The sequence below is a fragment of the Mustelus asterias genome, unplaced genomic scaffold, assembly GCF_964213995.1.
Source record: "Mustelus asterias unplaced genomic scaffold, sMusAst1.hap1.1 HAP1_SCAFFOLD_44, whole genome shotgun sequence".
NCBI classification, from domain to species: Eukaryota; Metazoa; Chordata; class Chondrichthyes; order Carcharhiniformes; family Triakidae; genus Mustelus; species Mustelus asterias.
In genome coordinates, this window is record NW_027590121.1 from 2304709 (window position 1) to 2329284 (window position 24576).

Here is a 24576-nt window from a genome sequence, read left to right on the forward strand (position 1 = left end):
ATCCTTTGCAGAGTTCCACATGAATTAGAATTGTCTGTACTGAATTTCTATCTTGTTTTGATAGTGATGACTTTTGTAAATTCTTTTTACAGGATATTAGAAGGAGAGGATTTACTGATAGAAATGTCAAGATCTAACAGTCACTCAATTCATGGCAGCTGAATGTCATCGGTTTGAATCTGGAAGAAGAAACGTATAGCTGTTTGAATTGGGTGAACCATTGGTGTGAACAGAAAAGCATCAAGGCCCGTGCAACCCGAGTGACGGTGTTCCAGTGCACGTATTGTGAAAACTGCAGGAGAGACAGAAAGACACACGGATCATGGAAAAACCATGGAAATGTGAGGACTGTGAAAAGTCATTCCGTTCCCCATCAGTGCTGGAAATTCATCAACGCAGTCACACCGGGGAGAGGCCGTTCACCTGCTCCAATTGTGGGAAAGGATTCACTCGGTTATCGATCTTGCGGACACACCAGCGAGTTCACACTGGGGAGAGGCCATTCACCTGCTCTCAGTGTGGGAAGGGATTCACTCAGTCATCGCACTTGCTGATACACCAGCGAGTTCACAATGGAGAGAGGCCATTCACTTGCCCCATGTGTGAGAAGGGATTCAGCGATTCATCCACACTGCAGACACACCAGAGAGTTCACACTGGGGAGAGGCCGTTTATCTGCTCCATGTGTGGTAAAGGATTTGCTCAGTCATCCAACCTGTATTCACACCAGCGAGTTCACACCGGAGAGAGGCCGTTTCCCTGCTCTGTGTGTGGGAAGGGATTCACTAACTCCGCCAACCTGCTGAGACACCAGCAACTTCACACTGGGGAGGCTTCCTTCACCTGCTTTGAGTGTGGTAAAGGATTCGGTGATTCATCCAACCTGTTTTCACACCAGCGAACTCACACTGGGGAGAGGCCGTTCACCTGCTTTCTGTGTGGGAAGGGATTTAGTCAGGCATCCAGCCTGCAGACACACCAGCGAGTCCACACTGGGGAGAGGCCATTCACCTGCTCAATGTGCAGCAAGGGATTCAGTGATTCATCCAACCTGATTTCACACCAGCGAGTTCACACTGGGGAGAGGCCATTTAACTGCTTTGTGTGTCAGAAGGGATTCAGTCGATTGTCTAACCTGCTGACACACCAGCGACTTCACACTGGGGAGCGACCATTTACCTGCACTGAATGTGGAAAGGGATTCACACGATCATCCCACCTGCTGAGACACCAGCGAATTCACAAGCGATTCCAAGCATTGGATTCTGCTGTTAATCACACCCAGGACTGAACCATGTTCATTCTGACAGGTGATGAAACGGGAGGGTCGGAGGGTTTCTTTCTGCTGGACTGGCCGGTCTCATGACTTTGTTTCCAGTGGGCTGATGCTCTTTGAGCCTGGGAGAGCACATTTCCACTGAAATGATCCACAAAAGCTGATGAGGGACATTTATTTATCCTGGAGAGTAAATAGTGTTTTTCCTAACGCTACAGGTCGATCTGAAATAAATACATTTGTCTCTGTTCCATTGAGTCTACAGCACAGGGCCAGGCCAGTCGGCTCAATTGGTATGTGTCAGTATTTATGCTCCACATGAGCTCCACTCACCCCCCCATCAGCATATCCTTCTATTCCTCTCTCCCTCATGTAAGTATCCAGCTTCCCCTTCAATGTATTCATGCTGTTCACCTCAACCACTCGCTGTGATAGTGAGTTCTCACCACTCGCTGGTAAAGAGGTTTCTCCTGAAATACCTATTAGATTATTGAATCTCTAAAAATGCACACAGCATTTGTAACAAAAAGGATGAATTGTCAGCGCGGATAGAGATAAATGTGTGTGTCCTGATAGACATTACAGAGACTTAGTTGAAAGGTCACGGAGGCTGGGATCTAAATATAGAAGGGTATTTGACATAATGGAATGGCAGCAAGTTCGGAAAAGGTGATAGGATCTCCCATTAATTAACGATGACATTAGTTCAGTACAAAGCTACCACCTTAGCCTGAAAGATCAGGATGAAGGATCGGTTTGGGTTGAGATAAGAAATGTTAAAGGTCTCTTGTGGGAGTAGTTAATGGGCCCCTTACCTAAGTTACACTGAATTGATTTCTTTATTTTGAACATGACACTATAACAGTATATTTATTTATTAGTGTCACAAACAGGCTTACATTAACACTACAATGAGGTTACTGTGAAAATCCTTTAGTTGCCACAAGCCAGCACCTGTTTGGTGACCACGAGGGAGAATTTAGCATGGCCAATGCACCTAACCAGCACGTCTTTCGGACAGTGGGAGGAAACCGGAGCACCCGGAGGAAATCCACACAGACGCAGGGAGAATGTGCAGACTCCACACAGTGACCCAAGCCAGGAATCAAACCTGGGTCCCTGGCACTGAGAGGCAGCACTGCTAACCACAGTGCTGCCATGTTGCCCAAATATTCATGCTTTATAACGTTTCCCCAAACCTCTGAAGAATCATCTCAAATGAACAATACAAAATATGCAATGACTGCGGATCCAATATAAATTTAGTTTTACTCAGAATTTCAATACTCTTTGATTATTTTATTTTAATATATTGTATGTGTGGTTAACACCCAGAACTATATTTCCATATTGGGGAGGCGATGGTGTAGTGGCAGTGTCACAGCACGAGTGACCCAGAGACTCAGGGTAATGCTCCGGGGACCCAGGTTCGAATCCTATTGTGGCAAATGGTGAAATATAAATTAGATGAAAATCTAGGATTAAATGTCTAATGATGATTAGAAACTATTGTTGATTGTCATAAAAGCCCATCTGGTTTACTGATGTCCTTTAGGGAAGCAAATCTGCCAAACCCCTTATCTGGTCTGACCAACATGTAACTCCAGATCCACAGCAACATGGCTGCCTTTAATTGCCCTCTCAGTTCAAGGGCAATTAGGAATGGGCAATAAATGCTGTCCCAGCAACACCCACATCCCATGAATAAATAAATGTTGACATTGTCTGTGGGGAGAGAATAGAGCCAACGTTTTGAGTCTAGATGACCCTTCATCAGAGGGGTCTGACACCCCTTCTATTTTTGTAAATGTTAACATTGTTTATTATATTAACCAAGGGATTTACTTCACCAAATAACATAAACTTCGTTCCACTCAAAGTCAGTCACAATTCATTTTTGACAAACAATATTTTTATTTTCTCCAATTCAGCACTAACAATTTCAATAAGCTCTTGAAGATCCCACCCAGAATAAAAAATATTGGCATCATCTGCAAACAAAACTAATTGTAATAACTTTGATGCATTCCAAATGTCATTAATATATAAAATAAACAATTGAAGGCCCAAAACAGATCCCTGTGAGACTCCACACAGAATATTCACAAAATCTGATTCACATCATCGACTGTTACAAATTGTTGAGATTTCCAAATAACTTCTGAGCCACTTATTCACTACTCCCCTAATCCCTTATGTTTCCAGTGTTTTAAGTAATATTCCATGGTCAATTGTATCAAAATCTGTGTAAGATCAGTAAAAACCTCGATTGTAAATTGTCTTCTTGTCCACAGCATTCGTCATTTTCTCCACAAATTCCATCAGTGATAATGAGATAGACTGACTTGGTCTGACTATTACACAGTGAGTTACATTGAGGAATGGAATTATCAGACCATTTAGCAAATGACTTCTCTTTTCTCTGAAAAATTAGAAAAGTGAAGACACTCCCCTGTAATTAGTATAGTCATGCAGTATAATATGCCCGGCTAGCTCAGTCGGTAGAGCATGAGACTTTTAATCTCAGGGTTGTGGGTTCGAGCCCCACGTTGGGCGTTGTTGTTTGGGGTGGCACGGTAGCACAGTGGTTAGCACTGCTGCTTCACAGCTCCAGGGATCTGGTTTCGATTCCCGGCTTGGGTCACTGTCTGTGTACACATTCTCCTCGTGTCTGCGTGGGTTTCCTCCGGGTGCTCCGGTTTCCTCCCACAGTCCAAAGATGTGCGGGTTAGGTTGATGGCCACACTAAAATTGCCCCTTAGTGTCCTGAGATGCATAGGTGAGAGGGATTAGCGGGTAAACGTGTAGGGATATGGGAGTAGGGCCTGGGTGGGATTGTGGTCAGAGCAGACTCGATGGGCCAGATGGCCTCTTTCTGCACTGTAGGGTTTCTTCTATGTTTACCACCAGCTTTAAACCATGGAGTAACTTAGTCTATTTTCATTTTACAGGGAAATAGCCCAGTTTGAAAAGACCGGATGCAAATGTGTCAATGGTTTTACTCCACAATCAATAACCTGCTTAATGATTGACATCTCAGTATTGTCTGAATTGGTAGATTTTTTATTCTTATGATATTTCACAATATCAATGACCTCCTTTCCATCAACACCTCTAAAACGTGGGATGGGATGAAGAGGTGGATCACTTTCTCTTGGAACTTTTATCATTGTCCATGAACTCTGTTAAAAAGAAATCCACATTTGGAAGCCCAGCCATTATATGAAATATCAGCACTATAACAGGAGGAGATAAGAAAGACAGATACATTGATCTTTTCATCAACACATCTGAGAGTTAAGAATGTGTGACATGATTTTGGGACACCGGAGTGAGTGTACAGATGTGATTTGTTACATGTGAAAAATAACAAGCCTAAATTCATGATGAGATGGAGTGAAGAGCGGGTCCCAAACACACACAGCTACTTGAGACACAGCAGGACATGAAATGGTTCATGTGGCCAGGGGATTGAGACAACATTGTGACATCATCAAGGCACTGACACACACTCCAGAGAGAAACTGAGTTCAAAACAATCAGGATCCAATTAAACACATTGAACATGCTCACAAAAATAATATAGATTGGGACAATTCAGGTCTTGGGAGAAATAATACTGATTACAAAGTGTCAACAAGTTGGATAGGGGTAAAGAGAGAGCTGGGGAAACTTTTACATCCATGCTTGATCTGTTGCTTGAAGCATCTGTCCTTATGTACGAGTAACCTAGAACTCACAGCGCTCCTTCAGGAGTAGAAAAGATTGAGATGTTTCCCCAGGCGGGACCAGAACAGAACTGGAAAATAACGGTGTGAAATTGAGTGAGGGTCAGAGAGAGAGTTCTCCCCCCTCAAGGTGTGGTCTGTAAGAATCCTGGGGAACCCCCTACTTCGGGTTTTTTGACTAGTGAACATTAAATTAAATTCTATAACTGGCTGTGCCTTGATTTTGAATTTGATTGTTACATTTCTCCTGTTTTTATCCCTGTTGTGATTACGCTCTGGGTAAGGATGGTTGACAGGTGACAGGATGGGAAATTGTGGTTTGGGTCATTGACCAAATGGTTTGTTGATCCAAAAGGTGTAAAAGGGGCCAAACTTTATCAGAAATCCAGCAGAGCTGAGAACAGACGACTTGCTGTGTGGGAGCAGGGGGATAAACAGCTCCCAGAGGACAGAGAAAACAGGAGTGCCTTGAATCCTGGATGATACCTGGGTGTGAAGGCCACCATGTTTTCACTGCTTGGCATGGAAATGCTGACTCCCTGTACCAGGGACGGAGCGTGGGAAGACAATTGTTTGCGAGTTTGACGTGGCTTGTGCAGATACAGATGGTTCAATGACAGGTTTTCTAATTGGGCTGTTCAAATGTTAGCCGGGCAATGATTGGGTTAAATCAGTCTCCATAGACTTTGTGATGTAACAAAGTATAAGAAGGGATTCCCCGAGCACAGAGATTTGTCGAGGTTTTACATATTGCATTGACTGGTGCCATGGCATCTGGGGCAGAGCAGGGAGCATTTCCGTGGAGATGCTGCTTCTACCCAGAGTGTAATGGTAATGCTGCTGCATTTTGATACGACTGCTCAGACATTAGCCTGTGTCAGCTCTTATTGATCCTGAATAAAATCTAACCACTGTCACCAATAAGGGTTATCACTGGGAATCATTTCAGAGTTTGGGAAAAGGGGAGAAAGGGTTAATTGATTCCCTGAACCCCATTTTCTAACATCGCTGAGTCAAAAATAAAATCTCATCTCCCCCTCTGGCTCCTTTGCCAATTACCTTAGAGGGACTCACTTTCTGTTAAAGAGCCTGCCAACCCCTCTCACCCACTTTCCCTAAAGTGCATCAATCTCATCAGGAAAAGTCCAGAACAATCAAATATTTTTACTGATAAAAGTTTATTAATGAAACAGAACATGGTTAAAACAAACAGAAAATGACTTGAGGATCAAAGACAACCAGAGTAAAGGATGTTCACAATGTTCTGGACACAAATGGTTTCTCTTCAGCTCCTCTGTCCCCTGTTCCTGTGACTCCCCGCTTTGGATACAGGGACACTGAACCCCGGGGGTCACGTCACCATCAGCCCTGGTCACCCCCTCCCGAGCCCCGATTGGTTGGAGGCCCATTTCCCAGTCAGTCCTCCAGCGCCTTCCTGTCTCTCTATTAGTGCGACGCCCAGGGCAGTTTCCCAACTGACATGCAGGCCTGTTATTCGCAGCTAAATTCAGCCCTCAGCTCCGTTGCCTGGCTGTCATTGACACGAGCAACAGAGACAGAAAGGTGCCCCAGGCTCAAATGGGAAGTCAAAACTTGTGGCTCTAAACCAACACTTCAACATTTGTCAGTCAAATCCATGTTATTTACACTGGGAGTTTTTATGATGAGATTAATTGATGTGTTCGGCTGGTCAGCAAGCTCGATAAGCACTGATTCCAGATTGTTCAATACTTCTGTCTTGAATCACAAAATCTTCTCACTTTATCCCCTTCCTGAACTGAATTCCATTATCCTGAGCAGCTGTGGGTGTCACCTCTCTGTGTAAACTCCTGCCCCTTTTTATAAGGCTCTCTCATTCCTTATTGTGGGTCAATTCTTTAATGGTTGAGGATCGCTCTGTGATGTAGTGAGTGTTTATCCGGTCAGTCAATGTTTCTGATGTCAGTCAGAACGTCCATCGTTACTTTTCACCTGTTTCTTACTCTGTGTTTTATAAAAATAAAGTTTTCAAACTTTTACAGAATGGTCAGCTTTAAGGTTTCTTTAGTTCATGATGAGGTCATCCAAAGGTCAAAGCCTCTCTTTTCTCCTTCCCGTTTAACTAAGGGTCTGTGGAATATTCCATTCATGGGGAGGTGGTGGGAATGTCGCTGGCCGAGTAATGCAGAGACCCAGCAAAGGATCTGGGGACAGGCAGCTGGTGGGATTTGAATTCAGTGAATCAATTTGGAATTATATAAAGTTAGTCTCAGTAACGGTGACCATGAAATTGTCATCGATTGTTGTAAAAACCTGTCCAGTTCACCCTATTAATGCTCCCTATTAGGGAAGGAAATCTGCCATCCTTACCCGGTCTGGCCTACATGTGAATCCAGACCCACACAGCGATGTGGGTGAATCTTAACTGCCCCTCTGAAATGGCTGAGCAAGTCACTCCATTCAGGGGCAATCATTCTAGACACCCACCACCCTCTGTGAAAAAATTGCCCCTCTGGACCCTTTTGTATCTCTCCCCTCTCACCTTAAACCTATGCCCTCTGTCTGTGTGGAGTTTGCACATTCTCCCCGTGTCTGCGTAGGTTTCCTCCGGGTTCTCCAGTTTCCTCCCACAATCCAAAGATGTGCAGGTTTGATGCATTGGTCATGCTAAATTCTCATTCAGTGTACCCGAACAGGTGCCACGGTGCAGCGATTAGGGGATTTTCACAGTAACTTAATTGCAGTGTTAATGTAAGCCCACTTGTGACTAATAAATAAACGTTACTTTACTTAGACCTTTATAAGATCACCCCCAAGTCTCTTACGCTCCAGGGAAAAAACACCCAGTCGATCCAGCCTCTCCTTATACCTTAAACCATCAAGGCCTGGTAGCATGCTAGTAAATCTTTTCTGCACTCTTTCTAGTTTAATAATATCCTTTCTATAATCGGGTGACCAGAACTGTACACAGTATTTCAAGTGTGGCCTTACCAATGTCTTGTACAACTTCAACAAGACGTCCCAACTCCTGTATTCAATGTTCTGACCAATGAAACCAAGTATGCTGAATGCCTTCTTCACCACGCTGTCCACCTGTGACTCCACTTTCAAGGAGCTGTGAACATGTACCCCTAGATCTCTTTGTTCTGTAACTCTCCCCAACGCCCTACCATTAACTGAGTAAGTCCTGCCCTGATTCAGTCTACCAAAATGCATCACCTCGCATTTATCTAAATTAAACTGCATTTGCCATTCATCAGGCCACTAGCCCAATTGATCAAGATCCCGTTGCAATCTGAGATAACCTTCTTCACTGTCCACTGTGCCACCAATCTTGGTGTCATCTGCAAACTTACTAACCATGCCTCCTAAATTTTCATCCAAATCATTATTATAAATGACAAATAAGAGTAGACTCAGCATTGATCCCTGTGGTGCACCACTGGTCACAGGCCTCCAGTTTGAAAAACAACCCTCTATAACCACCCCCTGTCTTCTATCATCCAGCCAATTTTGTATCCATTTAGCTACTTCACCCTGGATCCCATGAGATTTAACCTTATGCAACACCTCCCTTGCTAAAGTCCTCATTAGATATCAATTCTACCTGTTACCTACATTTCACTGAACCAGTCTATATTTTCATCACCAGACTACACTGGCAGCAATGTCAACATCTTTCTAACTTGATTGATTCTATTGAGGAGCTGACAAGGGTGACCATTGAGGGTAGAGCAGTGGATGTTGTGAGCATGGATTTTAGTGAGGCTTTCAACAAGGTCCCTCATGGTCGCCTCATCCAGAAGATTAAGATGCATGGGATTCACGGTGACTTGGCCACTTGGATTCAGAATTGATTTGCCCATAGAAGTCAGAAAATAGTGGTGGAAGGGTGTTTTTCTGACTGGAGGTCTGTGACGAGTGGTGTTCTGCAGGGATCTGTACTGGGACCTTTGCTCTTTGGGATACATATAAATGACTTGGATGAAAACGTGGATGGGTGGGTTAGTAAGTTTGCAGACAACACAAAGCTAGATGGAGTTGTAGATAATGTAGAAGGTTGTCAAAGGATACAGTGGGATGTAGATCAGCTGCAGATATGAGCGCAGAAATGGCAGATGGATTTTAATCCAGGCAAGTGTGAGGTGCTGCACTTTGGGAGATCAAATATTAAGGGTAAGTATCCAGTTAATGGCAGACCCCTGAACAGCAATGATCTTGGGGTTCAAGTCCAGAGCTCCCTGAAATTGGCCACACCAGTAGATAGGTGGTAAAGAAGGCAGATAGCATGCTTGCCTTTATTGAGTCTGACATCCTTTATTCAGGATGTCATGTTGCAGCTTTATAAAACCTTGGTTAGACCGCACTTAGAATAGTGCATTCAATTCTGTTCGCTACATTACAGGAAGGATGCAGAGGATTTGGAGAGGGTGCAGAAGATGTTTACCAGGATGCTGCCTGGATTGGAGGGGATGAGCTATAATGAGAGGCTGGACAAACTAGGGTTGTTTTCTCTGAAACTGCAGAAATTGAGGGGAGAGCTGATTGAAGTCTATAAAATTATGAGAGACAGAGATAGGGTTGACAGTCAGAATCTTTTTCCCCAGAGTTAAAATTTCTAATACTAGGGGGCATGCACTTCAGGAGAGAGGGGGAAAGTTCAAAGGAGATGTGAGGGGCAAGTTTTTCCTTTACACAGAGAGTGGTCGTGTCTGGAACACGCTGCAGCACAGCTGGTGGAGGCAGATACGATAGGGGCGTTTAGATAAACACATAAATATGCAAGGAATATGGACCAAGGGCAGGCAGAACGGATAAGTTTAATTTGGCATCATGTTAGACACAATATCGTGGGCTGAAGGGTCTGTTCCTGTGCTGTACTGTTCTACGTTCTATTTGTGATCTCCATTTAGAAAAAGGAAATAAAGGCACTGGAGAAGGGGCAAGAAAGATTCACAAGAATAATCCCAGAACTGTAATCACTTGTGAACTCGCTGGTGTTTCACCAAGTTTGCTGACCGAGTGAATCCCTTCCCACACACAGAGCAGGTGACCAGCCTCTGCCCAGTGTGAACTTGCTGATGTACCCGTAGGTTGCATGACTGAGCGAATCCCTTCCCACAGTCAGAGCAGCTGAACGGTCTCTCCCCAGTGTGAATGCGCTGGTGGGTAATCAGTTCATGAGAGCTTTTGAAGCCACTCCCACAGTCAGAACATTTAAAGGGTCTCTCCTGGGTGTGAGTGATGTTGTGTCTGCGGAGGCTGGATAACTGAGTGAATCCTTTCGCACACACCGAGCAGCTGAATGGTCTCTCCCTGGTGTGAACTCGCTGATGGTTCAGCAATGCTGAAGATATTCTAAATCTCTTTGAGCAGTGAGGGCAGCTGAACGGCCTCTCCTCAGTGTGAATGCGCTGGTGGACGATCAGTTTCTGAGAGCTTTTGAAGCCATTCCCACAGTCACAGCATTTAAAGGGTCTCTCATTGGTATGAATGACTCGGTGTGTCTTCAGGCTGGATGACTGAGTGAATCCCTTCCCACACACAGAGCAGGTGAACGGTCTCTCCCCAGTGTGAACTCGCTGGTGTATCTGCAGGTTGGATGAAGTTCTAAATTTCTTTGTGCAGTGACAGCAGCTGAACGGTCTCTCCTCAGTGTGAATGCGCTGGTGGGACACCAGATCCTGAGAGCTTTTAAAACCACTCCCACAGTCACAGCATTTAAATGGTCTCTCATTGGTGTGAGTGAGATTGTGTTTCTGCAGGCTGGATAACTGAGTGAATCCCTTCCCACACACAGAGCAGGTGAATGGTCTCTCCCCAGTGTGACTGCGTTGATGAATTTCCAGCTGAGATGGGGATATGAATCCCTTCCCACAGTCCCCACATTTCCACGGTTTCTCCATGGTGCGGGTGTCCTTGTGACTCTCCAGGTTAAACAATCAGTTAAATCTCACACAGGTCACGGGTACAATCTCTCCCCGCTGTGAATGCTGCGATGTATTTTCAGGCTGTGTAACTGGTTAAAGCTCTTTCCACACTCACTGCACTGGAACGCTCTCACTCGGGTGTGTGTATCTCAATGCATTTCTAGTCACAGCGATGTTTACAATCTTTTGAAGCCAAGAGGCCAAACAAGCATTTCTCCTGCTAGATTCAAAGGCCGATGATATTCAGGTCCCAAGAAGTCAAGTCACTCTGTCAGATCTCGATGTGATGTTGGAGATTTCTGTCTGATTTCTCCTTGTCTAATATCCTGTAAGTCAATTTAGAAAAAAAACATTGCAATTCAGAATACGATCGAAATTCAAATCTACATTTCTAGTTTATGGAGCATTCTTTAAAGACACAGTCATGGAGCATTAAACTTGCCCAGCAGGGCCTCCCGTATCAGCACACAGGCAGCTGCTTTGTGAGACTGCCAGCAGTACAGACAAGTCAGAGATAAGGGTGTCCTCAGAAGTGGGATTCATTGTGAAAGCTCAGGGACGGTTGATAAGATGGAGCAATTCTATGATTCTAATGAACATTCTTTCCTCTCCCATTCCCCAAAAGCCGTGAATCTCCATCCCACACACTCTCCCTCCATTCTCACTCTGCTGTATCTAATATTCACCCTCCCAATTCTCCTGAAGGTGCTGATTGAGGCTGATTGACAGATCCATGCTCACTGCTTCCTGTCCAGCACAGAAATCAGAACAAATAGGAACTGCAGTCAGCATTCGGCCCATCGAGTCTGCTCAACCATTCATTGAGATTATTGGTTGATCTACCTCTGCATTATTTTCCCCACACTGTCCCCCATATCCATCGATATCTTCAATATCTAGAAACCTATCAACCCCTCTCTTGAAAATTTTTGATGACTGAGGCTCTATAGTCCTCTGGGGTAGAGAATCCAAAACATCACCACATCCTTGAGTGAAGAAATCCTTCCTCATCTGAGCTTTCTCTCCATTTTCCAGCCTGTTCCCAATAATTATTGACTCCCTTGTCATTCAAACACTGTCTAACTCATCCTTGAATATATTCAATCCCTCCACTGGTCCCTATGGAAGAGAAATCTAGACACTAACAATTCTCTGAGAGAAGAGATTGTTGGAAATATATAATATAGCTGCAGTCCAAAATTACACAGCCAGATATAATAAGTGTATTTTATTACAGAGCTATAAATAATATATCTAATCTGTACCATATAACAACAGGGGAGCGGATAGCCTTGTGGTATTAATCACCAGTCCCCTGGGCCTGATGAAATGTATCCTAGGATTCTGTGGGAGGCAAGGGATGAGATTGCAGAGCCTTTGGCGTTGATCTTTGGGTCCTCGCTGTCCACGGGGATGGTGCCAGAGGACTGGAGAATGGCGAATGTTGTTCCTCTGTTTAAGAAAGGGAATAGAAATGACCCTGGTAATTATAGACCGGTTAGTCTTACTTCGGTGGTTGGTAAATTGATGGAAAGGGTCCTTAGGGATGGGATTTACGACCATTTAGAAAGATGCGGATTAATCCGGGATAGTCAGCACGGATTCGTGAAGGGCAAGTCGTGCCTCACAAATTTGATAGAATTTTTTGAGGAGGTAACTAAGTGTGTTGATGAAGGTAGGGCAGTTGATGTCATATACATGGATTTTAGTAAGGCGTTTGATAAGGTCCCCCATGGTCGGCTTATGATGAAAGTGAGGAGGTGTGGGATAGAGGGAAAGTTGGCCGATTGGATAGGTAACTGGCTGTCTGACCGAAGACAGAGGGTGGTGGTCGATGGAAAATTTTCGGATTGGAGGCAGGTTGCTAGCGGTGTGCCGCAGGGATCAGTGCTTGGTCCTCTGCTCTTTGTGATTTTTATTAATGACTTAGAGGAGGGGGCTGAAGGGTGGATCAGTAAATTTGCTGATGACACCAAGATTGGTGGAGTAGTGGATGAGGTGGAGGGCTGTTGTAGGCTGCAAAGAGACATAGATAGGATGCAAAGCTGGGCTGAAAAATGGCAAATGGAGTTTAACCCTGTTAAATGTGAGGTGATTCATTTTGGTAGGACTAATTTAAATGTGGATTACAGGGTCAAAGGTAGGGTTCTGAAGACTGTGGAGGAACAGAGAGATCTTGGGGTCCATATCCACAGATCTCTAAAGGTTGCCACTCAAGTGGATAGAGCTGTGAAGAAGGCCTATAGTGTGTTAGCTTTTATTAACAGGGGGTTGGAGTTTAAGAGCCGTGGGGTTATGCTGCAACTGTACAGGACCTTGGTGAGACCACATTTGGAATATTGTGTGCAGTTCTGGTCACCTCACTATAAGAAGGATGTGGAAGCGCTGGAAAGAGTGCAGAGGAGATTTACCAGGATGCTGCCTGGTTTGGAGGGTAGGTCATATGAGGAAAGGTTGAGGGAGCTAGGGCTGTTCTCTCTGGAGCGGAGGAGGCTGAGGGGAGACTTAATAGAGGTGTATAAAATGATGAAGGGGATAGATAGAGTGAACGTTCAAAGACTATTTCCTCGGGTGGATGGAGCTATTACAAGGGGGCATAACTATAGGGTTCGTGGTGGGAGATACAGGACGGATATCAGAGGTAGGTTCTTTACGCAGAGAGTGGTTGGGGTGTGGAATGGACTGCCTGCAGTGATAGTGGAGTCAGACACTTTAGGAACATTTAAGCGGTTATTGGATAGGCACATGGAGCACACCAGGATGATAGGGAGTGGGATAGCTTGATCTTGGTTTCAGATAAAGCTCGGCACAACATCGTGGGCCGAAGGGCCTGTTCTGTGCTGTACTGTTTTATGTTCTATGTTCTATTAATCCAGAAACTTAGCTGATGTTCTGGGGACCCGGGTTCGAATCCTGCCACGGCAGATGGTGGAATTTGAAAACAAAATCTAGAATTAAGAATCTACTGATGACCATGAAACCATTGTCGATTGACCAAAAAACCCGTCTGGTTCATTAATGTGCTTTAGGGAAGGAAATCTGCCGTCCTTACCCAGTCTGGCCTACATGTGACTCCAGAGCCACAGCAATGTGGTTGACTCTCACCCAGCTTCTGAAATGGCCGAGCGAGCCATTCAGTTCAAGGGCAATTGGGGATGGGCAATAAATGCTGGCCCAGCCGGCAATGCCCGTGTCCCAAGGATGAATAAAAAACAACATCAGACACGTCTCTGTCCGATATTAGTTTACTGTCCCCTTTAATATATTTCAGAAATTAGATGGGCACATGAAGGAAATAAACTTGCAGGGGAAAGGGAATGGGACTGACTGGATTGTTCTACAGAGAGTCGGCATGGATTCGAGTTACTGAATGGACTCCTTCTGCGCTGTAATGACTCAATGAGTGAAAATATATAACATAGCTTCAGTGCTACATTACAAAACAAGAAATAATAATAAACGTACTTTGTTACAGAACCATAAATATTATACCAAATCTACAATATAACAACACAAGGCATATCTCTGTCCTATATTAATTTATTGTCCTTTTAAATGTCAGCCATCACCTGGGGAAACCAGCCCTTTAATTGTGAACATTAGGAAAGGGACCTTTTAGCCAGACAAATCAATGTGTCAAGCTGAGGGAGCAAAGGATGTCAATGTCTTTAAGAGAAAGAGAAACCTGGGCCAACCTTTCCAGAGTCTGCACCCTCCCTGGAGTCACTCCGTTTCCCTTCAGTTGCTGCAAGTCAAGGCAGGAATGAGCAGCTGAACAAGCTCATTGTCCACTTCCGCATTCAGACAATGGGGGAGCTCTGATTGGCTGGAGGACCAGAACATCCGTTCCTCCAACTTTCCATTGGCCAACACCTCAGCAGCAGGTCAAAAGGTTGGCTCGCCCCGCACATGCGCATCTTCCCCTCTCCCTTGGACATGCGCAGTCCCGGGCCGAGGGAGGGGGTGATCATGACGCGGCTTCTCGCTCTGGCCGGAGCCGTCAGCCGGTTGATTGGAAACCGTGGCTGGAAGAGGTGGAGGGGGAACAATGGGTGGGGGCGGGGCTCCCGGGTCCGCGCGCCCGGGCCTGAGCACTGGAACCCGGAGACGTCATCGCGGAGCAGAATGATTCCTATTGGCTGATTTAGGCAGAGCTCTATTATGGACGTCACAATGCGGAAGTTGTCCAAACTCCCTCCTCTGGGCAACATCTGGGAGGAAATCAATGTTTCCCCCTTTCCATTTCTTTCCTCATTCTGGGGGAAATTGGGGACTTGCAGCAACTGAAGGGAAAGGAAGTGAATCCAGGGAGGCTGCAGACTCTGGAAAGGTTACAGATGAAGACCGGATTCAGGAACAGGACTAGGCCCAGGTATATTTTTGTTTCTCTCTCAAAGACATTGACATCTTTTAGTTCCCTCAGTTTATCTGGCTAATAGGGTAGCCTCTTACCCAATGTTCACAATTCAGTTTTCCCAGAAGAGGGCTAACATTTAAATGAACTGTAAATTTGTATGGGAGAGAGATATGTTATTTATGATCCCATATTTTTTGTCTTGAAATATACAGCAGTGTGGCTGCTTTATCAATTTCCAGTGATGCAGAGATTACAACATAGAAGGAAATGCATTTGGCAACTTAAATCCATGCTAACTCTCCGTGGTAGCCATGATGTGGAGATGCCGGCATTGGACTGGGTTGGGCATAGTAAGAAGTCTCACAACACCAGGTTAAAGTCCATCAGGTGAGTGACCTGAGGAAGGAGCAGTGCTCCAAAAGCTCGTGATTCCAAATAAATCTGTTGGACTTTAACCTAGTGTTGTGAGACTTACTGTACTCTCTGTGGAGCAATTTGGTCAGTTCCATTCCCTTGAGCTCCACGTCACATTGGAATGGATGAGAGTTCCAGATGAAGTGAGACTGGGGTGGAGTCGGGCGATGTCACTGAGATGGGAATAGGCGATTTTGATGATGTTGTGGATATGTGGTTGGAAGCTCATCTTGGGGTGAAATATTTCACCATGGTTGTGAACAGTTTGGTTCAGCCTCAGACAGTTACCAGGAAGATAGAGTTGCTGGTGAGGGAGTGGAGTTTGTAGTGGGGACTGAAGACAATGGGTTCAGTCTTCCCAGTATTTATATGAAAGAAGTTTCAGTTCTTTTAGTACTGGATTTCAGACAAGTCAGGATTGTGTGCGAGTTGTGGGGGGAGAAACTCGGAGGTGATGGCGTTCACATCTACCTGCTACCTCGGTCCTTCTAGGTGGTGGAGGTTGAGGATTTGGGAGATTCTGTCAAAGTTCCCATTGAGTTCTAGATGTATAAAATCCCTCTCCTTCACCCCGGCCCCTTCTACTTCTCTCTGTCTCCACTTGAGACCAGGTGCCAGATTTCCTTTCTTGACAGACATCGGCATAACACTTGGGTTTTTATGATAATCCAGCAGCTTTCCTCTGTGTGGGTTTCCTCCAGGTGCTCAGGTTTTCTCCCACAGTCCAGAGATGTGCAGATTAAGTGGGTTAGCCATTTCCCTTAGTGTCCCAAGACATGTAGGTTAGATGGATTAGCCATGGTAAATGTGTGAGGGTATGGGGATAGGGTGGGAGAGAGGCTCTGGGTAAGATACTATGTGAGAGAATTGGTGCGACCCATGGGTTGAATGTCCTCCTTCTGCACTGTAGGGACTCTATGATAATGTGGGAAAATGTGAAACTGTTCATTTTAGAAGGGAGATCAGGGGAGTATTATTTAAATGGGGGAAAATTCTGTAAAGCTGCAACACAACAGGACTTGGGGGACTTCTGCACAAAACACAGAAACCGTCAGTGTACCCGAACAAAACACAGAAACCTAGCACACAGGTGCAGTTGGTAATCAGGAAGCCTAATAGAATGTTGGCCCTTATTTCAAGTAAAGTAAAGTTTATTCATTTGTCACAAGTAGGCTTACATTAACAATGCAATGAAGATACAGTGAAAATCCCCTAGTCGCCACACTCTGGCACCTGTTCAGGTACACTGAGGGAGAATTTAGCATGATCAGTTCACCTAACCTGCATATCTTTGGACTGTGGGAGGAAACTGGAGCACCCGGAGGAAACCCACGCAGAACCGGGGAGAATGTACAAGCTCCACACAAACAGTGACCCAAGCCAGGAATTGAACCCGGGTCTTGGCGCTGTGAAGCAGCAGTGCTAACTGCAGTGCCACCGTGGTTGGAGTATATGAGTAGGGAAGTCTTGCTGCAACTGTACAAGGTACTGGCGAGACCATATCTGGAGGACTGTGAGCAGTTTTGGTCTCCTTATTTCAGGAAAAATATTATTTCATTGAAGGCAGTTCACAGTAGATTCACTTGGATTATCCCCGTTATGGAGGGATTGTTTTTTGAGGAAAGGTTAAACAGGTTGGGCCTCTCCTCATTGGAATTTAGAAGAATGAGAGGTGATCTCATTGAAGCATATCGGATTCTTAAGGGACTTGAGAGGGTAAATGCTGAGCGGATGTTTCCTCTCATGGGAGAGTCTGGGACCAGAGGGCACAGTCTCAGAATAAAAGGTGCCAATTTAAGACTGAGATCAGGAGCAATTTCTTCTCCCAGAGGGTTGAGAGTCTTTGCAACTCCTTGCCACAGAGAGCTGTGGGGGCAAAGCCCTTGTGTATATTTTTGAACAGTAAGGAAATCAAGGGTTACGGGAAAAGGGCAAGAAAGTGGACATGAGACATGTCAGATCAGCCATGATCCTATTGAATGGGTGACATTCAATCCCTTCCCTGCAGGACATCAGTGAATCACTTGGGTTTTTATGACACTCCAGAATTTTCATGGTCACTTTTTCCTGGTGCCGGTCCCACAAATTACCAGATTCATTCAGCTCAATTTCACATCCTGCCTTTGTGTTTTTGTGGGTTCTCTCTCACTTTTTTTTTCTTTTAAATTCAGTGTCACAGAGTTTTAGAAGAGGAGGATTTGCAGTCAGGAATCTTTGAACAAACATCACATCAGGATCTGACGGAGCTGCCCAGTTAACGGTAACTTGATTATCATTCGGATTTTAAACATTGAAGGAAAAAGCATTGTTCACAGTAGATGAAACTGTTCTCTGTGTGGACGAGGCTTCAGTTCATCATCTGGCCTCAGGAGCTACAAATATAAACATCCTGGGAGGAACCATGGAAGAGTGAGGACAGTGATGAGGGATTCAGTTACCCGTCTGAGCTGGAAGCTCATCGTGCACCGGGGAGAGGCCGTTCACCGGCTCTGTGTATTGGACTGATTTCACTCCATCATCCAACCTGTTGGCTCACTGACATAGTGACACTGGGGGGAGATTGTTCAAATGCTCCAGAGATGGAAAGGGATTCATTCAGTCATCCCACCATATGACACACAAACGTGTTCGCACTCTGGAGTGATTTTGTTAATTGCCCAGAATACGAGAGGAGCTGTAAAAGTTCCAGGGAAGTGATATCCTATCAACGTGTCCACACTGACGAGAGACCGTTCAGGTGCTCTCACTTTGGGACTGAGTTCAGGCGATTATCTCACCTCACAGTGCACCAGCAGATTCACACTGGGGAGAGGTTATTCCTCTGCTCTGATTCAGTTGAAAAAAATTACAAGTAAATCACTATTTGCTATAGACCAAAGAAAGATACTTTATTGGAAGAGTAAGGGTTACAAGGTAAAACAAGCCAAGTTCCAGAATGTTAAACATCCAGAGATTGTAAACATCAACAGAAACAAACCCAACAGGTATCAGGCGGGTAAGTGGAACTGATCCACTTCAGATCAGCCATGATCTTATTGAATGGCGGGGCAGGCTCGAGGGGCTAGATGGCCTACTCCTGCTCCTATTTCTTATGTTCTTATGTTCAAACTATCAGAATGAACAGAGTTCAGTCTTGGATGTCATTAACAGCAGCAACAACAGCAGAATCCAATCCCAGTAATCACTGCTGAACTCGCCGGTGTGTCAGCTGATTAGATGATCGATTGTACCTTTCTCACATGTGGAGCAGGAGTCTGGTCTCTCCCCAGTCTGAACTCGCTGGTGTGTGTCTTGGAGGTGATGGTTTTTCCAGGCATCAGCTGCTCTTATCTTTCCGTGGGTGGAGTTATGGGTTTGGGAGATTCTTTCGAAATTCAAATTCAGTTACAGATCTATGAAGTTCATCTCTTTTACCCTCTCCTTCACATCTCTCTCGTCTCCCATGGAAGCCAGAGTCTTGTGGAAGCCCCGACTGGGTGGCAGGTTCCCTTCCCTAAAGAACATTAGTGAACCAGTTGGGTTTTTATGAGAAACCAGCAGTTTTCAGGGTCACTTTTTCCTAGCGCTGGCCCCACAAATTACAAGATTAATTTTGCTCAATTTCACAACCTCACTTTGTGTTTTTGTGGGTTCTCTTTTATATTTCCTTGATTCTGTCTTAAATTCATTTTACAGAATATTTGAAAGGTTCACGATCAGGAAAGTCAAACCGAACATCACATCAAAATCTGACGGAGTCACTCGATTCATCAGGACTTGAATATCATCGGCCTTTGAACATGGAAGCAAAAAGCACCATTCACACCAGGGAGAAACCATGGAAATGTGTGGACTGTGGGAAGGGATTCAGATCCCCATCTGAGCTGGAAATCCATCGACGCAGACACACCGGGGAGAGGCCGTTCATTTGTTCCGTATGTGGGAAGAGATTCGCTCAGTTCATCTGCCTTCAGCTGCATGAGCGACTCCACACCGGGGAGAGGCCGTTCACCTGCTCGGTGTGTGGAAACGGATTCACTCGCTCATCCCACCTGCTGAAACACCAGCAAGTTCACACTGACAAGAGAGAGTTTCAATGCTCCAGTTGTGAGAAGAGCTTTAAAAGCCCACATGGACTGAGGGAGCACCAGCGCATTCACACCGAGTACACAATGTTCAGCTGCTCACAGTGTGGGAAGAGTTTCAGGACAGCAACCCACCTTCAGACACACCAACGAGTTCACACTGACAAGAGACCTTTTAAATGTCTAGAGTGTGGGAAGTGCTTTAAAAGTTCTGGTGAACTGATGTCCCATCAGCTTGTTCACACTGAGGAGAGACCGTTCAAGTGCTCTCACTGTGGGACTGGGTTCAGGCGATCATCTCATCTCACTGTACATCAGCGAGTTCACACTGGGGAGAAGCCGTTCATCTGCTCCAAGTGTGGGAAGGGATTCGCTCAGTCCTCCAACCTGCTGACGCACCAACAAATTCACACTGAGGTGAGGCCGTTCACCTGTTCTGAGTGCGGAAAGGGATTTGCACGATCATCCCACCTGCTGACACACCAGCGCATTCACACTGGGGAGAGGCCGTTCACCTGCTCCGAGTGCGGGAAGAGATTTACCGAATCATCCAATCTGGTGAAACACCAGCGAGTTCACAGATGACGGCTCTGCTCTGATTCTGCTGTTGTTCATCAGATTCAGGACTGAACCTTGTTCATTCTGACATTGGGGAAGTGTTGATGATGTTGCTGCAAAGTACAGTAACTGGGCTGGAGTTGACAGAAACCTCAGGACATCTCTGTACAGTCAGCCTCCACAAACATCAATGTGGTTAGGGGCAGTGACCTGTTTTCAGTGAGATTGGGTGAGGGGTAATATTGGTCTCAGCAGGGTAAACCACATCAACAATGTGATAATGAGCAGTGTTCTGTTTGCAGTGAGATTGGGTGAGGGGTAATATTGGTCTCAGCAGGGTGAGCTCCCTGCTCTCCTTCCAAATAGAAGCCGTGTGATCTTTCACCTCTGCCTGAGCAAGCAGACGGGACCCTCGGGTTAACATCCTCATATTGGTGAAGTGAAGAACCTTCATTCTGAGACAATTGAAGAATCAGCACTTAATCAATAGATGTACTTGTCAGACTGGTCAGACCGAGTCATTTGGGCTTCCTTCCGGTTCTGTGAGCAGAACATTGGCGAAAACATCGAAGATCTGAGATCTCTCAAGGCACTGAGGGAAATCGAGGACTTCATGCCAACTCCAGAAGAGAGCAGCAATGAGGAGATGGATATGATCAGGGCTGCGATACCAATGATTGGTGCGGAAGAGGCAGATTCCAGCAAACCACAAAACAAGTATGCGGGTTGGAGAGATTGGGAATTCGACAAATGGAGACGGCTAACCTGTCAAGTCATTGGTATACACTATTACAATCATGATAAGATATCAAACAGTTGGATGAAGGCTGCGGACCAACTTAAATCTCATCGTTACATTAATAACCTGTTAAGATGTAATCTGTATCCCGCGAGGGTGACCCTGTCAAGAGGGCAACCCTTTGCCACAAAAACCTGTCGAAGATGTGAAACTCTCGGTCATATTTCTGGCTTCTGCCCATTTGTAAAGAACCGCAGGATCAAACGCCATAATACGATCTTGGAACAGCTGCGCAATTATGTTGGAAAATACGGCTGGACATCTTACCTCGAACCAAGACTCATTGGCAAAAACGGTACCCTCTGGAAGCCGGACATCATCTTCAAGAGGGAGAAGGATCAAAGGGTTGCAGTGGTGGATGTGACAGTTCGTTTTGAGGACAATTGCGGCAGTCTGGAAAAGACGTGGAATGAAAAGTGCATGAAGTACCAACATCTTGGACCTGAAGTTGAAAAGTTGACTGGATGCCTGGATCCCCGTTTCTTTGGTTTTGTTGTTGGCGCCAGGGGAAAGTGGCTGGAGAAGAACAACAGCCTCATGACGTACCTGGGAATAAAGAGATACCAGTCATTCGCCCAACAAATTTCAAGACTCACCCTGTCACTCACGTTGGAGCTGTTGGGGATCTTCAATGACAGGTGAGAGATGATTACTACCGCAATACAAGCTTGGAGCTTGTCAGACCATGGGGCTCGCAGCCTGCCAGGAGGCCATATGGACTTGTATGGAACACTCCATCATTGTATGTTTGGCTCGTTGTCTGTATGTTTATGCTTATGTTTATTAAAGGCACCTTTTACATCTGCAGGTGACCAATGGGCAACACGTCAGCTCAGTGACAACCACTGTTTGCTGTGCTGTGCAGATACAGAGGCCTGAATCGTATCCACGGTTTGGGTCACTGCCTGTGGGAGTTTGCACATTCTCCCTGTGGTTGCGTGGGTTTTCTCCGGGTTCTCCGGTTTCCTCCCACATTCCAAAAACGGGTATGTTGGCCGATTGGTGACACGAAATTGTCCCTTAATTCAATATACTTAATCTGGCATGTTTGCAATATTCCAAATTCCACCCCCAGTTATGGTGGAGCATGGTTCAATGGGTACCGACAACTTGGCTCATTAGGCCCAGTTAGATCTGGGATGACTTATGGACGGCATACTTTGTGACCATCAGCTGACCTCAGCTCACGTTCCTCAATTTAGATCGGTGGGACCTCGACTGTGGTTCCACTAGAGGTTGACAAAAACGTCAACAAGCGACGTAAAGACTCGAATAAGGCACTCATTGAGTGTGTTAAAAATAACCTGTAACACAAGTTTGTAATGTTTTATTATAATAAATAATATGATTTTACGTACACTGGTCATAAATCATGAGAACTGTCAAATTATGTTTTCCAGCCAATCTAGAAAGATAAGGTAGAGCTCACAAAACATTTATGGCTTTGACAAGTTACATTAAGTTGGGGAATGAATGGGACCTTACTCAAGATGTCTCATTTATTCAGGAGACCTTTGTACTCAGACATCAGGAGATGCTCGGAGGTGTCAGGGGCCAATCAGACAATTAAGTTAATCAATTATCATTCAATACTGTGGCTAATCTGAGTTAAGGAAATGTGAGTTGAAGGGGTAAAAATAAAGGTTTGAGTCACCATTCTGTTAACGTTATCCACCTTGTCTGATTATCATTTCACTTCTTTGGCCTGATCAACCGTGAAAGTTGTGAGACGTCTGTTTTATTGTTAAAGATGAACTTTCTCCTCCTCCTGTCAATCACTGTTGATTCAAACTTTGCTTTTTATCTTTCTAACTTGTTACCTTTCTACCTTTTAATGGTTAATAAATCTTTTGAATTTACCAATTAGAATGTTCATTCTGGCCAGATAGTTAAATCTTGTAGATTTAATTTAAAATTGGGGATTTATTGCAAACAACTTCTAGCTGATAAATCAACATCAAAGCGCAAATGCTGCCTGGATTTGGTGTCTCGGTGTAAGTGGTCCCTGGATTTGGTTTCTCAGTACATGTGGGCCCTGCACTGCTTTCAACCCATCTGTCTGTCTCAGATCTTTCATTGATTTCAATTTAATGGAAACTGGGGATTGGGACCTGTCAACATTTGAAATATATTTACAAATGTTTGGAGGGTTTCTTACAGTTGGGACCTTTCTCTGTTCTGTCCACTCAAGATGTTGGGTAACAGACTTTCTCCTGTGAATATCCAGCTGTAGTTTTGGGCCCTGATGTGTTTCCTTGTTCATCTTGTTGACTCTAAATATTGAATCTTGTGGTTTCATACATCAGATAATCAAACTCCCAACAACAGATTGTCTTTAACTGACTTTATTACAGCACTGCAATAGTAGACAGAGTATAGTTACTTGTCTGCAGAACAGAGGTAATACCCTAGATTCAGAGCTCTCTATCCTGAGCAAGCTATTCAGTTGTGTCAAATTGCTACAGAAGAGTCAATGATAAAACCAGACTGACCACCCCGCATTGACCTAGGTTCCAGAAATGATAAACGCACACTGTTCCCAAGTTAATCCTGCAAAGAATTCCTGGCTAACAGCTGGGGGCTTGTGCCAAAGTTGGCAGAGATTTTCTGAAAGATGTGGGTTCACCTCAACTTAAATGTAAGACTTAAAGTCAATTACAATTGTTGGGTTTAGTTGGGAGAGCTGATCTAAAAGGGACTTTCATTTACAACTAGCTACAGGACCATACTGGGTGCAAATCTTGTTACAAGCTTTACAGAATTTACTAAGTTAATCACATAAGTACAAAATGCAAAACTTAACAAAGGCAGTGGAAGCAGTCAGTTCACTTTGTAACGCTGGCTCACAACTTCCTGCCGACTGAGGCGCTGTTTCTTGTTCTGTTGACGTCGTCTATCTTCTTCCTGCTCAGCTTCTCTGAGCTGTGAACTGGGCAGCTGAAAGCTGATGGTTATTAACCCTTTCTAGACACAGCCCCTGTGCACGATCAATGGTGTTCCTGAACTCTGGTTCACCATGATCAGTCCCTGATTGATTTAGGTGGTGTGTAATCAGTTTCTGATTGGTTTCTTAATGGTGATGGTCATCTACTGACCATTTCCTGCAATCTCCCGACTGGCCCTCTAATGTGTCAGTTACTTTCAGAGTTTGCCCCACATGCCTTTTCTGTGATTTCATTAAATTTTATGGCTTTGTACTGAGATAATGGAGGCCTAAAGACATCTTCTTTGTCACTTAATTGAGAAAAGCAAGTTTATGGTGTCAGATCCTAATGGTTAACATTTGGGTTCATTGTCTCAAATGTCTCATTGATGTGTAGAAATCCTGTAGAGTTCTCATTGGGGCAGGTGACTATCAGTATATTTTGGTTAAAGAAAGTGCTTGCTGGTTTTTGTAGTGGTTGCCAGAGCTTGGAACACAGTTAATTAAAAGGACACAAAGTGACACACAGCCTTAAACTAATACAGAAA

The 24576-nt window shown here is 44.8% G+C and overlaps 2 protein-coding genes and 1 non-coding gene across 4 annotated transcripts; 2 read left to right on the top strand and 1 right to left on the bottom strand.

Moving 5' to 3' along the window:
• The first annotated feature begins 322 nt into the window (after nucleotides 1-322).
• On the top strand, nucleotides 323-1291 carry LOC144482995 (uncharacterized). The gene has a single exon (XM_078201820.1). The coding sequence runs from the start codon at nucleotides 323-325 to the stop codon at nucleotides 1289-1291; it is 969 nt and encodes a 322-aa protein (XP_078057946.1).
• A 2468-nt stretch (nucleotides 1292-3759) lies between these two features.
• On the top strand, nucleotides 3760-3832 carry trnak-uuu (transfer RNA lysine (anticodon UUU)). Its single transcript has one exon. It is a non-coding gene; the product is annotated as a tRNA-Lys (tRNA).
• A 5760-nt stretch (nucleotides 3833-9592) lies between these two features.
• On the bottom strand, nucleotides 9593-14672 carry LOC144483030 (uncharacterized). 2 transcript variants are annotated; one of them, XM_078201867.1, is made up of 2 exons: nucleotides 14609-14670; nucleotides 9593-11239 (listed from the first exon to the last, which is right to left on the bottom strand). In XM_078201867.1, exon 2 carries the CDS (start codon nucleotides 10887-10889, stop codon nucleotides 9963-9965), a length of 927 nt encoding a protein of 308 aa, XP_078057993.1. In that variant the 5' UTR covers nucleotides 10890-11239; nucleotides 14609-14670; the 3' UTR covers nucleotides 9593-9962. The 2 variants fall into 2 exon arrangements, 1 of the variants encoding a protein (XP_078057993.1); XR_013495970.1 differs by lacking the exon at nucleotides 9593-11239 and adding an exon at nucleotides 12179-12365 and having other exon boundaries at nucleotides 14609-14672.
• Between the last annotated feature and the right edge of the window lie 9904 nt (nucleotides 14673-24576).

Excerpts from the sequence above, each read along its gene's own strand:
- LOC144483030 (XM_078201867.1), bottom strand. The coding sequence starts at position 10,889 with ATGGAGAAACCGTGGAAATGTGGGGACTGTGGGAAGGGATTCATATCC.
- LOC144482995 (XM_078201820.1), top strand. The coding sequence starts at position 323 with ATGGAAAAACCATGGAAATGTGAGGACTGTGAAAAGTCATTCCGTTCC.